The sequence below is a fragment of the Stegostoma tigrinum genome, chromosome 8, assembly GCF_030684315.1.
Source record: "Stegostoma tigrinum isolate sSteTig4 chromosome 8, sSteTig4.hap1, whole genome shotgun sequence".
Classification (NCBI taxonomy): Eukaryota; Metazoa; Chordata; class Chondrichthyes; order Orectolobiformes; family Stegostomatidae; genus Stegostoma; species Stegostoma tigrinum.
The window spans coordinates 64,954,974-64,969,316 of NC_081361.1; the positions used below are offsets into that span (position 1 = coordinate 64,954,974).

The window sequence follows — 14,343 nt, forward strand, 5'->3', positions numbered from 1 at the left end:
AGCTGGATGATCACAGCAGGCCAAGCAGCATCATTTGGCTTGCTATGCTCATCCAGCTCTACACCTTCTCTGAGATTCTCTAGAATCAGCAGTTTTCACTATCTCTGAGACAATTAAATGGTTCACTTAAGGAAATAGGGGTGGGAAACCAATGCTGGCTATGCCAAACCCCACAAAAATATTTTAAAATATTTATTTCTCGTTCTGAATGCTCTCTGAGGAACTGCCTAGCATTATTACTAAATTTCTCTTTTACTGTTTTGTACCCATAATATTTGTTCTATGATTAATTTCACTGAAACCTCTTACAGCTTTTCTCCTAATTGTTGTTGTGCAAGCATCTTTTTCAGTGATGAAAACCCAACATTTTAACTCGTTTTTGCGTTTTTTTTCTGTGCTACCTCAAGAGCTTAAGTATTCATTTTGTGTCCCTGCTTTTGATCTATATATGAAAATTGATAATGGCCATAGAAAACTGTTTAGACAAATAGCAATTGTGAATTGAAAACTTGGGAATTGAAATCAGTGAGGGGTTAAAACCTATATTGAATACTAAGATTCAAAATCAGTTTTAAATTTAAAAAAAAAACAAATGAATCTTTTTCTTCCTATTCACACATTTTGCTTCAAGTTTACAGAAGAATATCTGCAAATGTAGGCTATAGATCCAATTTAAGCTATGCTTGAATACATCCTGTTTCCATTTCTCAAATGAAGATATTTGATCTTAAGAAAATTTTGTTCATACAGGAAGGATCCTGCTTATAGGAAAACATGTTTCCTTTTGTTAAAGATAGGTGCACATTGTGATGAAATAGTGTTTGGCTTTTAATAATTTCTTTTCTAACTGTGTGAATTCAGGAACAATTTGGACTGAGTTCTTGGTTTTACATTTCTCACAATTTTGTACATATATGGTATCAGGCAGTGAACTCTTAGAAAAAACTGACATTTATAAACTTATTTTCAAATTGATTTGCCTGTTGGATCAAACTGAGAAGTTAGTGATGATTCCTTTATTATCAGGCAATGAATTCTGTCAGTTACTAAGACAAATGTTAGAGTGTTAAACGTCACTCGTGTTTTTCAAGTTTATACCTCCTGGTTGATCAATAGGGCAAAGTAACATTCTGCTTGCTTCTATCTATTTGCTTTCATTCTTGCCATGACCCGTTCCTGTCAGGGTCCTATTGATTTTGAAACGTAAAAGTCAGTGTTTCCTTCTTGACTTGTGATCTTTTTAGGGTGTGTGTATATATGTACTTCATGATTTAAAAGCCTGTAATCTTCCTTTAAATATAATACACCTGGAAGCTCTGCAGACATGGCATTTTCTGCCATTTACTTTTTGGATAACAAAGGACAGGTAGGTTTATGCCATGTTTATGTTATTAAATAGTTCAAGTACTTTTAGCCTTGCGTATATTTCATTCTTTCCTATTAATGGAAAAACAAGCCTGTACCAGACAGTGGTACAATATAGCAGAAATTCATAAATTAATAGAAACAGTTCCCTTTGAGAAACAATCCTTAATGTCATTAAGGATACATTTTAACTATTGCGTTAATTTGGCTAGTGCAACACAGGTTTCATGCATTCAAATTAATGTTTAATTCATGATTGCACAGCTAATGGAATGAAAAATACTGAAATATGCTCACTGAAGTATGTATTGAGATCATCATGGTGTTACTTCTCAGTGGAATGTTTATTTCATGTAGTATTATTTAATTGCTACATAAAAGTAAATGGTTCAGAGACACTTCAAATGACAAATTGCTAGCAATTTTCCTTTTTGGAGATTAGCGGGCAGGCAATTAATTGGACATGGTTTTCCTCCTTTTACTGGCGTGACCTCTTGCCTCATGCCTTTTCATGAAAACATGGCTGAAATTTAATGGTGAATAACTGTCTATCTCCTTTTGAAATTTATTCATTGTCCTGACAACCACACATTCTGTGTAATTAATTCCATGGATTTATGACCCTATGGAAAAAGTGATTTCTCCTTTATGCCTTTTAAATCTGCTATCCTAAAAACTCTGACTTCTTGTTCTAGATTCCTCCACATGAAGAAATATCTTCTTTACACTTAGTTTGTCAATCTTCTCTTGCATCTTATTTACTTCAATTAGATCTTCTCTCATTCTTCTAAATTCCAGAGAGTATAGGCCTAAGTTGCTCAATATCTCTTCATAAAGTAAGTCTTTCCATCTCTGCAATCAATCTAGTCAGCCACCTCTGAACTGTCTCCAAAGCAACTGCAGTCCCCCTCAAATAAGGGGACCAAAATTGTACTTAGTACTCTAGATGTGGTCTCACTAATGCTTTGTATGGTTGCAGAAACACTTCCCTACTTTTTAATACTGTATTCCTTTAGCAATAAGTTCCAAAATTCTATTTATCATCCTTATTACTTGATGTACCTTCATTCTCATTTTGAGATTCATGCACAAGGGCACTTAGATCCCTCTACACTGAAGCACTCTGATTTTGTGCTCCTGAGATGCTGCTTGGCCTGCTGTGTTCATCCAGCTCCACACTTTGTTATCTCGGATTCTCCAGCATCTGCAGTTCCCATTATCTCTGAAATTCCTCTCCATTGAAATAAAAAGTGGCCTTTCTATTCCTCCACCCAAAATGGATAGCATCTCATTTATTCACATTAAACATCATCATTGTCAAATTTTGGCTTATTCACCTAACTTACCTATTTGCAAATTTCTTCTTTTTTCATTGGAACTTACTTTCCCATATACTTTACTACCTTATGCGAACCTTGCTGTAGTACTTGCTATCCCTGCAACCAAGTCATTAATATGGATTCTAAATAATTGGGGCCCAAGGACCATATCCAGTTTTACCCCACTAGTTACATCTTGCCAATTGGAAAAAGATCCATTTATCCCAACTGTGCTTTCTATTGGTTAGCTAATCCCTCTATCCAAGTTCATATTTTTCTGCTAACCCTATGTGATCTTACCTTGTGTATTAACCTTGTGTGCAGCTCATCGAGTGTCTTCTGGGATTCCAGAGATACTACATCTTCAGGATCCCCATTATCCATCTGGCCTTCTGTGTTTTCAAAGACAGGGTAGACAGTCGGAGTCTTTTTCTCCCCAGACTGGAAATGCCAAATACTACGAGCTATAGATTTAAGGTTAGAGGGGAAAAGAGTTTTAAAGGAGACATATGAGGCAAGTCTTTTATATCAAGGGTGGTAGGTGCCTGGAATGCATTGCCCAGGGAGATGGTAGGAGCTGATATAATGGCAACATTTAAGAATCATTTTGACAGACACGTGAATTGGCAGGTAATAGAGAGATATGAACCATGTGCAGGCAGATGGGATTTGTTTAGAATAGCATCATGGTTGGCACAGACTTGGGCTGGAGGGGCTGTTCTTGTACCGAACTATTCTATGTTTGATATTAACTCTAGCGAATTAGCCAAACATGATTCATCGTTGATAAAAACCGGGCTGATTCTGATGGATTGAGCTTTGACTTTCCAACTGCCCCATTATTATTTCCATAATAACGGGCTCTAACAATTTGCCTACACAGGTTCTCATCTCACGCAATTATCGAGGGAATGTTGCAATGTCGATGATTGAGAATTTCATGCCTTTACTTCTAAGCAAAGAGGACGATGGGTCCTTAAGTCCAATTTTGCAGCAAGATGATGTCTACTTTTTGTGGATTAAATACAAAAATATTTACAGTATCCTTGAATTATTTTACTTTAAACTGCATTACCTGTTCCATCGTGTTTGTGATTTGTAAGTAAAGCCAAAGACCTTAACCTGAAGAAACTCAGTGGTATCTACAGTGAAGAGAAACACCAACATTTCATTATCTTTTGCATTCCTTTACAAAGTTAAACAGGTAGGAAAAAATATCTCAATCTGTATTTAATGTATATTTGATATGTGAATACTGAGCCTTGGAACAAAAAGTATAATACTGTGGAAACCTTCCATTATAAAACACATCACATTTATCGTTAATGTCCAAGAGTGCCAATGAACAAAGCACAAAGAACAATACAACACAGGAACAGGCCCTTGGCCCTCAAAGCCTGTGCTGCCTTCCATAGTAAAGCTATCTTCACTGACAGGATCCATTATCTTTATTCCCTCCCTACTCGTATGTTCGTCTAGGTGCTTCTTGAATGCTGCTTTTGTGTCTGCTTTCACCACCTGCTCTGGCCACACGTTCCAGGCACACACCATGCTTTGTTTGAAAAACCTACCTCGTACGTCTATTTTAAACTCCTTCCCCACCGCCCCCCCCCCCCCCCCCCCCCGGCTTCCCCATCTCCCCAACCCCTGCACCTTGAGCCTGTGTTACCTAGAAATTGATGCCTCCACCCTGGTGAAAAGCCTCATACTTTCCCATCTATCCATTCACAATCTCCTCAACTTCTATTAGGCCACCCCTCAACCTCCTGCATTTCCGGGAAAACAAACTCAGTCTATCCGACCTTTCTTCATTACTAAAATCCCCATACCAGGTGAACCTTTTCTGCACACTTTCCAAAGCACCCACATCCTTCTGGTAGTGTGGTGATCAGAACTATACTGAATATTCCCTTACTGAAGTTCTGTAAAGCTGCAGCATAAACTGCCCACCCTTATACTCAATGCCCCTTCCAATGAAGTTAAGCATGCCATAAACATTTTTTACTACCTTTATCTACTTGTGGCTATCACAATCTGGACCTGCATACCCAGATCCCTCTGCATATCAATACACTTAAGGGTTCTGCCATTCACTGTATAATTTCAACTTGTGCTTGACCTTCCAAAACGTATCACCTCATTTGCCTCGATTATATGCCATCTGCCGTTTTTCTGCTCATGCCGCCAACTGATCTGTGTCCTGCTGTATCCTCTGACAATCCACCTCACTTTGTATTGTCTGCAAACTTACTAATGAGGGCAGGTATGCTTACTGCCAAATCATATATATATAGATCATGAACAGCAGAGGTCCCAGCACTGACCCCGGTGGAACACCACTAGTCACAACCTCTATACTGAAAAGCACCTGTCCACCGTTACCCTGTGTCTCCTATGACTAAGCCAGTTCTGTATTCACCTTGCCAGCTCACCCCAATACAATGTGACTTCACTTTCTGTACCAGTCTGCAATGAAGGACTTTACTGAAGTCCATGTAGACAACATCAACCACTTTTCCCTCATCAATCATCTTTGTCACCATCTGGAAAAACTCAATCATGTTAGTGAGGCACAATCTCCCCAGCACACAACCATGCTATCTTTCACTAGTAAGTTCATTCCATTCACTTCTAAATGTGCATAGATGTTGTCCCTGCTGTGCACTAATTTCCCTATTGCTGACGTGAGACTTGCAAGTCTGTAATTTCCAGAATTATCCCAGCTACCCTTCTTTAAACAATGGGACAACACTAGTTATTCTTTCATCCTCTGGGACCTCACCTGTGGCCAAAGAGGATACAAAGTTATCTAGCAATGCTCCAACAATTTGTTCTCTTGCCTCCCTCAATATTCTGGGGCAGATCCGGACCCAGAAGAGGGCAAAAGAGTGGTGATGTTGATTGGCTGATATGGGGGAAGATTTGAGTCAATACAGTCACTGCTTCCAGAAGGTGTTTTAGAGAGGGGCTGTTGTCAAGTCACAGTACTTGGAACTATGATGTCATTGCAATTACAGAGAGTTGGCTAAGGGAGGAACAGGATTGGCAGCTTAATGTTCCTGGAAACAGATGTTTCAGGCATGATAGAGGGGGATATAAAAGTGGTGGGGAGTTACACTAGTTGTTAAGGAGACTGTTGCAGCTGTACTGTACCTTGGATGGCTCGTACTGTGAGGGAATGTGGGTACAGCTCAAGAACAAGAAGGGTGCAATCTCCAATGTCTGGGGTTTACTATAGGTCTCTCAACAGCCAGCAGGAGATAGAAGAACAGATGTGTAAGCATATTTTGGCAAGATGTAAAAGTAACAGGATTGTTCTGGTGGGTGACTTTAACTTCCCATATATTGACTGGGATTCACGCAGTGCTTGAGGTGCGAATGGGGCAGAGTTTATAAGGAGCATCCAGGACGGCTTCTTGAAAGAGTATGTAGATTGTTCAACTTGAAAAGGGGCCGTACTGGACCTAGTATTGGGGAATGAACCTGGTCAGGTGGTCAATGTTTCAGTAGGGAAGAAACTCTCAAACAGTGATCACAATTCAGTAAGTTTTAAGGTACTAATGGATAAAGATGGTAGTTGTCAGGTGAAGGTGCTAGATTGGGGGAAGGTTAATTACAACAATATTAGGCAAGAACTGAAGAATGTAGATTGGAGGCAGATGTTTCTGAGCAAATCAACATCTGGCATGAGGGAGGCTGTCAAGTGTAAGTTGATGGGAACTCCGAACTGGCACATTCCTGTAAGGATAAAGCATAATTATGACAAGTTTAGGGAACTTTGGATAATGAGAGATATTGTGAGCCTAGTCAAAAAGAAAAACAAAGCATTTCAAAGCGATGAGGCTGAGAACACACAAAGCAAGTGTGGAATACAAGAAAAGTTAAAAGAAACTTAAGCAAGGAGTCAGGAGGGCTAAAAGGGGTCATGAAAAGTCATTGGCCAACAGGATTAAGATCAAAAGTGAGGAGGTATTGGGGGTCTTGAAAAACATGAAGGAAGACAAGTCCCCAGAACCTGGTGTGATATACCCCAGAATACTGAGAGAGGCAAGGGAGGAAATTTCTGGGACAAAAACAAAGTTTCTGGAAAAGCTCAGCAGGTCTGACAGCATCTGTGAAGGAGAAAACAGAGTCAATGTTTTGGGTTGGGCGACACTTCCTCAGAATTGGCTGGGAAAAGGTCAGTTAATATGTAGAGAAAACGGGAGGGGCTTGGGGTAGGGAGTGAACAATAGGATAGAGCCTAAAGAAAGAGAAGAGCAGTTGGTCAGACAAAGAGTTGATGATAATCAGGTTGGGAGGGTGAATAGTTGTTCATGGCGACTATTTGTGACTAATAACAGGTAGTGTGTAATGGCAGGCTATGTGGAATAGTCTGCCATTACACACTACCTGTTATTAGTCAATTCTAAGAGTTCCACCCACCTGGCAGAAAAGTCCAAGTTCTCAAAAACTCCTTTATTGGTCTTCCCTTTTATTAGCAAGTAATCTAGATAAGTGGTGACCTGGGGTAGACCTTGTAAAATATTCTCCATTATCCCCTGAAAAACTGTACATGCTGACAATACCCCAAATGGCACTCATATGGTCCAAACGCTTACGGATATTAATTGTAACGTGCTTCTGGGAATTTCAATCTGACTGCAATTGCAAGTACACTTGGCTCATGCCCAGCTTCATGAAGGACACCCCTCCCCCGCCAACTTTGCATATAAATCCTCAATGGGAGGGATTGTGTATATATCCAGCTGAGAAAAGCATTTTGTCATTTTTTCAAAAATCCCCACAAAAGCAAACTGACCTGTCAGACTTCAGAATCAGTATAACCAGTGCTGCCCATTTCGCAAACGGAGCTAGTTTGATGATTCCTGCACTTTCTAGCCTCCTGATTTCTGCCTCTGCTTTTGTATGTGAGGCAAATGGCACTGGCCGGCCTGTGTCAAATCATGGACTAACTTCCTGGTCAACACACAAGGTGGCCTTGGCTCCTTTGACAGAGGTTTTTTGGGAAGGTCTAGGGACTTTCAACCAATTGCACCCATCGGGCTTGGGCCTGAGTCTTTTACTACATATTTCTCATGAGATTGGAACTTAAGTTGTATACTTAATTTGTAAAGGCTCCCCAGTATACGTTCTCAGTCTAGCCAAGGCCTTGTGCAAACTTAAGGGTTGGAGTCTAGATCAATTTTTGTTAAAGATTGGTTCTGCGATTTGGCCATGTCCATATCAGACCTCCATTAGAAACAGGTGCCCATTTAACCAAATGTTTATTCTGAAGACAGTGGCACTCCGCCCACCGCCGACAGAACCCGGCCCACAGCCGATGCCGATGGAACCCCGTCCATAGCCAACGCCTACATTGCTCTGCCCACAGCCTCCACAGCCAGCAACACCAGAGAAGACAGCCACGCTGAGCCCTGCCGAATCTTCACCATCCCCCCAGACCTCCCCCTGACTGAGGGCGAATGGTCAGCCCTAAGCAAGGGGCTCACCTTTTTGCCCCCTCCACCCACACATCAACGAATACCAGTCACGTTTGGACATAGAGCAGTTTTTCCGCCGCCTTCACCTCCACGCTTACTTCTCTAACCGGGAGCCTAACCCTCCCTCTATTGACACCTTCACCCGCCTCCAACACAAGTCGTCCTCCTGGACACCATCCCCAGGCCTCCTACGCTCCCTCGAACTCTTCATCTTCAATTGCCGTCGACACATCAACCGCCTCACCCACTCCACCCCTCTCACCCACTCCACCCCTCTCACCCACTCCACCCCTCTCACCCACTCCACCCCTCTCACCCACTCCACCCCTCTCACTCACTCCACCCTCTTCCCCCGCAGAATGGGCAGCCCTCCGCTCCAACCCCAACTCACCATCAAACCCACAGATAAGGGAGGCTCAATTGTAGTATGGCGCACTGACCTCTACATCGCTGAGGCCAAATGCCAACTCTCTGACACCACCTCCTACCGCCCCCTTGATCATGACCCCACCCCCGAGCACCAAACCATCATCTCCAATACCATCCATGACCTCACCACCTCAGGTGACCTCCCACCCACAGCCTCCAACCTCATGTTCCCCAACCCCGCACTGCCCACTTCTATCTCCTTCCCAAAATCCACAAACCTGCCTGCCCTGGCTGACCTATTGTCTCCACCTGCTCCTGCCCCACCAAACTCATCTCCACCTATCTGGACTCCATTTTCTCCCCTTGGTCCAGGAACTCCCCACCTATGTCCGTGACACCACCCACACCCTGCACATCTGCTAATGTGGTATACTGTATCCACTGTACCCTGTGTGGCTTCCTCTACATTGGGGAAACCAAGCGGAGGCTTGGGGACCGCTTTGCAGAACACCTTCGCTTGGTTCGCAATAAACAACTGCACCTCCCAGTCGTGAACCATTTTAACTTCCCCTCCCGTTCCTTAAACGACATGTCCATCATGGGCCTCCTGCAGTGCCATAATGATGCCACACGCAAGTTGCAGGAACAGCAACTCATATTCCGCTTGGGAACCCTGCAGCCCAATGGTATCAATGTGGACTTCACAAGCTTCAAAATCTCCCCTTCCCCCACTGCATCCCAAAACCAGCCCAGCTCGTCCCTGCCGCCCTAACCTGTTCTTCCTCTCACCTATCCCCTCCTCCCACCTCAAGCCACACCTCCATTTCCAACCTACTAACCTCATCCTGCCTCCTTGGTCTGTCCATCCTCTCCGCACTGACCTATCCCCTCCCCACCTATACTCTCCTCTCCACCTATCTTCTCCTCTATCCATCTTTGGTCCGCCTCCCCCACTCTCCCTATTTATTTCAACCCTCTCGCCCTCCCCCTCTCTGATGAAGGGTCTAGGCCTGAAACATCCTGAGATGCTGCCTGGCCTGCTGTGTTCATCCAGCTTCACACTTTTTGTTATTGTTTATTCCGAATGGCTCTGATTTGCACGTTGCTAAGCAATTTAACAGTTCCAAACCAGATGTAGGTGGACTTTGTAGGACGTGCACTCTCCTGGCCTGAGTTCTCTTGCTCAGTTCTGGCCTAGTGGAACTCTTTCACGCTCTCGAGTCCACATGCTGGCAGCAACCACAATGGTTAGCCAGCCCAGGTCCTGAAGAAAATTTTAGCCATTTCACTGAGGCTTGGCTTTGTTTTGGGCTTTGCTGTTGGCTCACATAGAGTTCTTCTGCCCAGGATATATTTTTCATGAGGCTATACGATTGCCTTCACTCAAGTGGTGTTCCCCAAGCTCAGTCAGACTAGTGAGGGTGTCTACTTCCATCAGAATCCCATGGAACTCAGATGCTCCACTTGGTGCATTTTCCAATGATAAAGCTAGTTGTAACACCTGTTTTGGAGTCCAGTTGGGCTTCAGCTTGTAAGTGTGTTTGTATGATTGCATCATTAATCCCACACACCAAATGCTCTTTCAGCATCTCATTAAGGGTTAAACTAAAGACACCTGTCTCCAGCCTCTAGTCACCAGTCTTCTTAACCTAGTCATAAATCCCAATACGGATTCCCCAGGTTCTTCCACTGCCACGTGACATCAATAGCCTCTCAGAATTAGAGGAGACTTGGGTTTGTAATATTCCTTAACTAAATTTGTTAACTCTTGAAAGGTTTTAATATCTGGTGCCTCATGGAAAATTAGGCTTCAAAAACCAAAAAAGCTACTGGGTCCACAACCTGTCAGGATAATTACTTGTTGCAGTTCATCTGCCCCAGTGTCATTTGTTCAGAAAAAAAAAAACATTCTTTCTACATACTAGGCACATCTTTGGCAGGATCAAATGAGCTAAACTTCCCAAATAATGGTACAATACCAGAAATGCTTACACCATTTCACAGACTGTTGCAAGTAAAAATTTTTTCAGGAGGGTGCTTTGCTATTGTCATCACAGAAATAGTTCCACAGAAACTGGATTTGCATCACCAAGTCATACTTTATTTACATGTGGGGTGTCCTTTGCACTAAGCCACTCCCTCAGAAACTGAGCTGTCAGCCAGGGCTCCCTGATTTGGGGCTGTTAATCAGGTCCAATTAGGGAACTCATTCTGTAAGTCTGGGTGACTTTCAACCACTACAAATCCTGTCAGTGGAAGGTGACAGTTGGAAATTTAATATTGTCTTCACTCCAGTGCAAATGACTTACGTTCTGCCAGACAGTTTAAAAATATTTTCAGAGCTAGATGTGACCATGTTGTGGAGAACATTTGGACATAATTCATGAGAGATAATGGGAATTGCAGATGCTGGAGAATCCAAGATAACAAAGTGTGGAGCTGATGAACACAACAGGCCAAGCAGCACCTCGGGAGCTCCTGAGATGCTGCTTGGCCTGCTGTGGGCATAATTCATGTTTTGTTTGACAACGTTTAGTTATTTTGACATTCTGTAAGGTCACATGCACTAAGGAGAAGATGCAGTAAATAAGTGCACAACAATGAGAAAAATTTTGAAATAGAATTTTAGTTAATATGTAAATGCAGTGTTTAATTATAAGCTGTTCATGGTAATCTATTGTGTTGGATAGAAGCTTATAAGGGACTGAGTGATATTGTCCAAGCCGTGATTTGTAGCCGAATCAGACGAACAGTCCAGTGCAGCCCATTTCAATGTTGGTAGCTTCTTGCTATGTCTCTTATTCTTTTGGCAAGCAGCAAAATGGTTTTCTGCCTAAGCAGCTCGTGTTGCCATTTGAGGGGAATTATTGCTTGTTAAAAGCCTTGTTTACAGCTCATCTCACATAGATGGTTCTTAAAATGTAAACTGCAACCTTTATCAATTTTTTTTTATTATTTCTTTCATTTTTATATCCACTTTTGCAGTCTGAAAATAAAATTTCATGTTTGTATTTGAGATAACAAAGTGTGAGGCTGGATGAACAGAACAGGCCAAGCAGCATCTTAGGAGAACAAAAGCTGACATTTCGGGCCTAGACCCTTCATCCGAAAAGGACTTTCCAGGCCCAGATCCCCCCACCAGAAAAGGGGGATGGGGAGAGGATTCCGAAACAAATAGGGAGAGAGGGGGAGGTGGACAGAGGAGAAGACAGGTGGAGAGGTAGGGAGGGGATAGGTCAGAGGAGGGAGGACGGACAGGTCAAGGGGGTGGGATGACGTTAGTAGGTAGGAAATGGAGGTGCGGCTTGAGGTGGGAGGAGGGGATAGGTGAGTGGAAGAACAGGTTAGGGAGGCGGGGACAAGCTGGGCTGGTTTTGGGATGCAGTGGGGGGGAGGGAAGATTTTGAAGCTGGTGAAATCCACGTTTTCTGATGAAGGGTCTCGGCCCGAAACGTCAGCCTTTGTGCTCCTGAGATGCTGCTGGGCCTGCTGTGTTCATTCAGCTCCACACTTTGTTATCTCGGACTCTCCAGCATCTGCAGTTCCCATTATCTCTCCATGTTTGTAGTTGTCTGACATTCCTCTACTACATGACGACAAGCTGTAGATCTACAGTATGCATTGGAGATGGGATGGTGCTGTTTTCAGGGTGTTGAGATGGGATTCGGTATAGACAGATGAAGTATGTGGTGTAATGATTGAAGAGCGCAGAGATTGAGAATAGGGCTGTATGTGTAAGGGAGTGTCAGCTCTTTGCCGTGGGCATCTTATCTTTGTAGCTTCTATGTCATAATGTAGCTGGTGAGGGGCAAAGCCACATTACCAATGCTTGATGGGTACACAACAGACTTTTGGTGGATATTGTCTGCATTGAGAATTGGTCCAGGAATGGCGTGTGTTAAGATGAGGCCATAACTAGAAGTGACAGACATCATAGGGATTAGATAGGTAGCTAATGTGGTGACATTGATAAGAAGATACAGCAGAAATCATAGTGGAAATCCCTCAAAAAAAGCCTTGTGCAACTCAAACTTGGGTAAAAAACATATAAACCTGTTACGTTTAATGGTCAGTATGTCATTATACTTTCAAGAGACCAACTCATGATATCATCATTGCTTGATAGCATATGACCTGAGGGTGTAAAGTTTCAGATCCGTATTAAATTGAAACAAAGACAGACCTTTCTGGAGGAACTCAGCAGATCTGGGAACATTTGTGCAGAGAAAGCAGAGTTAACGTTTCAGGCCCAGTGACCTTTCTTCAGAACAATGCCAGTTGCCAAATACTGCCAAAACTGCTGAGTTTCTCTGTCAATTTTTGTTTTTATTTCAGATTTCCAGTATCTGCAGTTCTTTATTTTATCCATCTTAACTGGGACCACTTTGAAGTATATTTCTCTTTATAATTGAATACGTTAATGTTAGCCTTGACGTGGATATGTTTGTAAATGGAATAGTTGTGTATAATAATCTGTAATAAATGCCTGTTGGATCTTTTGATAATGCATTACCCATGCCTTGATATCTTATGGTGAGGGATAATATAAGCATTGTCTCATCAGTTATTGACATTCAGCTGGTGACAAAACAAATGTCATAAACTGTGTGAAATGTTGATGTTTTCAGTCAGCTATTGAATGGTTTTGTAATTCTTACAATAACAGCTATTTGCATCAACTTGAATTGTGCCTTGTACCATATCAAAATATTGCAGCGAATTAAGCATTGGAAGAAAAGAAAGTGGATTGGAAGAAGTGGCTAGAATTGTTACGCTGAAAGTAGACTTTAAGAAAGATTTGGAATTATAGACCTGGATAAACCAATTGTAAATATAGACAGGTCACAAATGAATAATCTTTTACATTGTTTTGTGTGATAAATATAATGCCATAGCGCAAATGCAATCAAGGTTCATCAGACTTGTTCCCAGGATGGTGGGCCTGTCCATTAGGAGAGATTGGGAAAATTGAGCCTGTCTTAGCGAGTTTTGAGAAGATTTGTAGCTCAAGTTGAGGTTCTGGATGTGATTTTGCTCACTGAGCTGGAAGGTTAGTTTTCAGACATTTCGTCACCATTCTAGGTAACATCATCAGTGAGCCTCCGACGAAGCGCTGGTGTTATGTCCCGCTTTCTATTTATCTGGTTAGGTTTCCTTGGGTTGGTGATGTCATTTCCTGTTCTTTTTCTCAGGGGATGGTAGATTGGCTCCAAATCATTGTGTTTGTTGATGGAGTTCCAGTTGGAATGTCATGCTTCTAGGAATTCTCGTGCGTGTTTCTGTTCGGCTTGTCCTAGGATGGATGTGTTGTCCCAATCAAAGTGGTGTCCTTCCTCATCTGTATGTAAGGATATGGAGTGATAGTGGGTCATGTCGTTTTGTGGCTAGTTGATGTTCATGTATCCTGGTGGCTAGCTTCCTGCCAGTTTGTCCAATGTAGTGTTTGTCACAGTTCTTGCAAGGTATTTTGTAGATGACGTTTGTTTTGCTTGTTGTCTGTATAGGGTCTTTTAAGTTCATTAGCTGCTGTTTTAGTGTGTTGACGGGTTTGTGGGCTACCCTGATGCCAAGAGGTCCAAGTAGTCTGGTAGTCATTTCGGAAATGTCTTTGATGTAGGGAAGAGTGGTTAAATCGGCGGACTGTGTTCATAGGGTACCCATTCTTTTTGAATACGTTGTATAGGTGATTTTCCTCTGCTCTTCGTAGTTCCTCTGTGCTGCAGTGGGGGGTGGCTCGTTGGAATAATGTTCTAATGCAGCTTCGTTTGTGGGTGTTGGGATGGTTGCTCCTGTAGTTCAGTATTTGG

General features: G+C 42.5%; 1 protein-coding gene across 4 annotated transcripts in view; it reads left to right on the top strand.

Annotated features, from left to right (window-relative positions):
- Positions 1-1,186: 1,186 nt before the first annotated feature.
- Positions 1,187-14,343, top strand: part of LOC125456058 (AP-1 complex subunit mu-1-like) — a 48,337-nt gene continuing 35,180 nt past the window's right edge. For all 4 annotated transcript variants that reach the window (XM_048538721.2, XM_048538722.2, XM_048538723.2 and 1 more), the window contains exons 1-3: positions 1,187-1,366; positions 3,568-3,724; positions 3,821-3,888. In XM_048538721.2, coding sequence (XP_048394678.1) covers positions 1,325-1,366; positions 3,568-3,724; positions 3,821-3,888 — 267 coding nt within the window. In that variant the 5' untranslated portion in view covers positions 1,187-1,324. The remainder of the gene's footprint in view (positions 1,367-3,567; positions 3,725-3,820; positions 3,889-14,343) is intronic.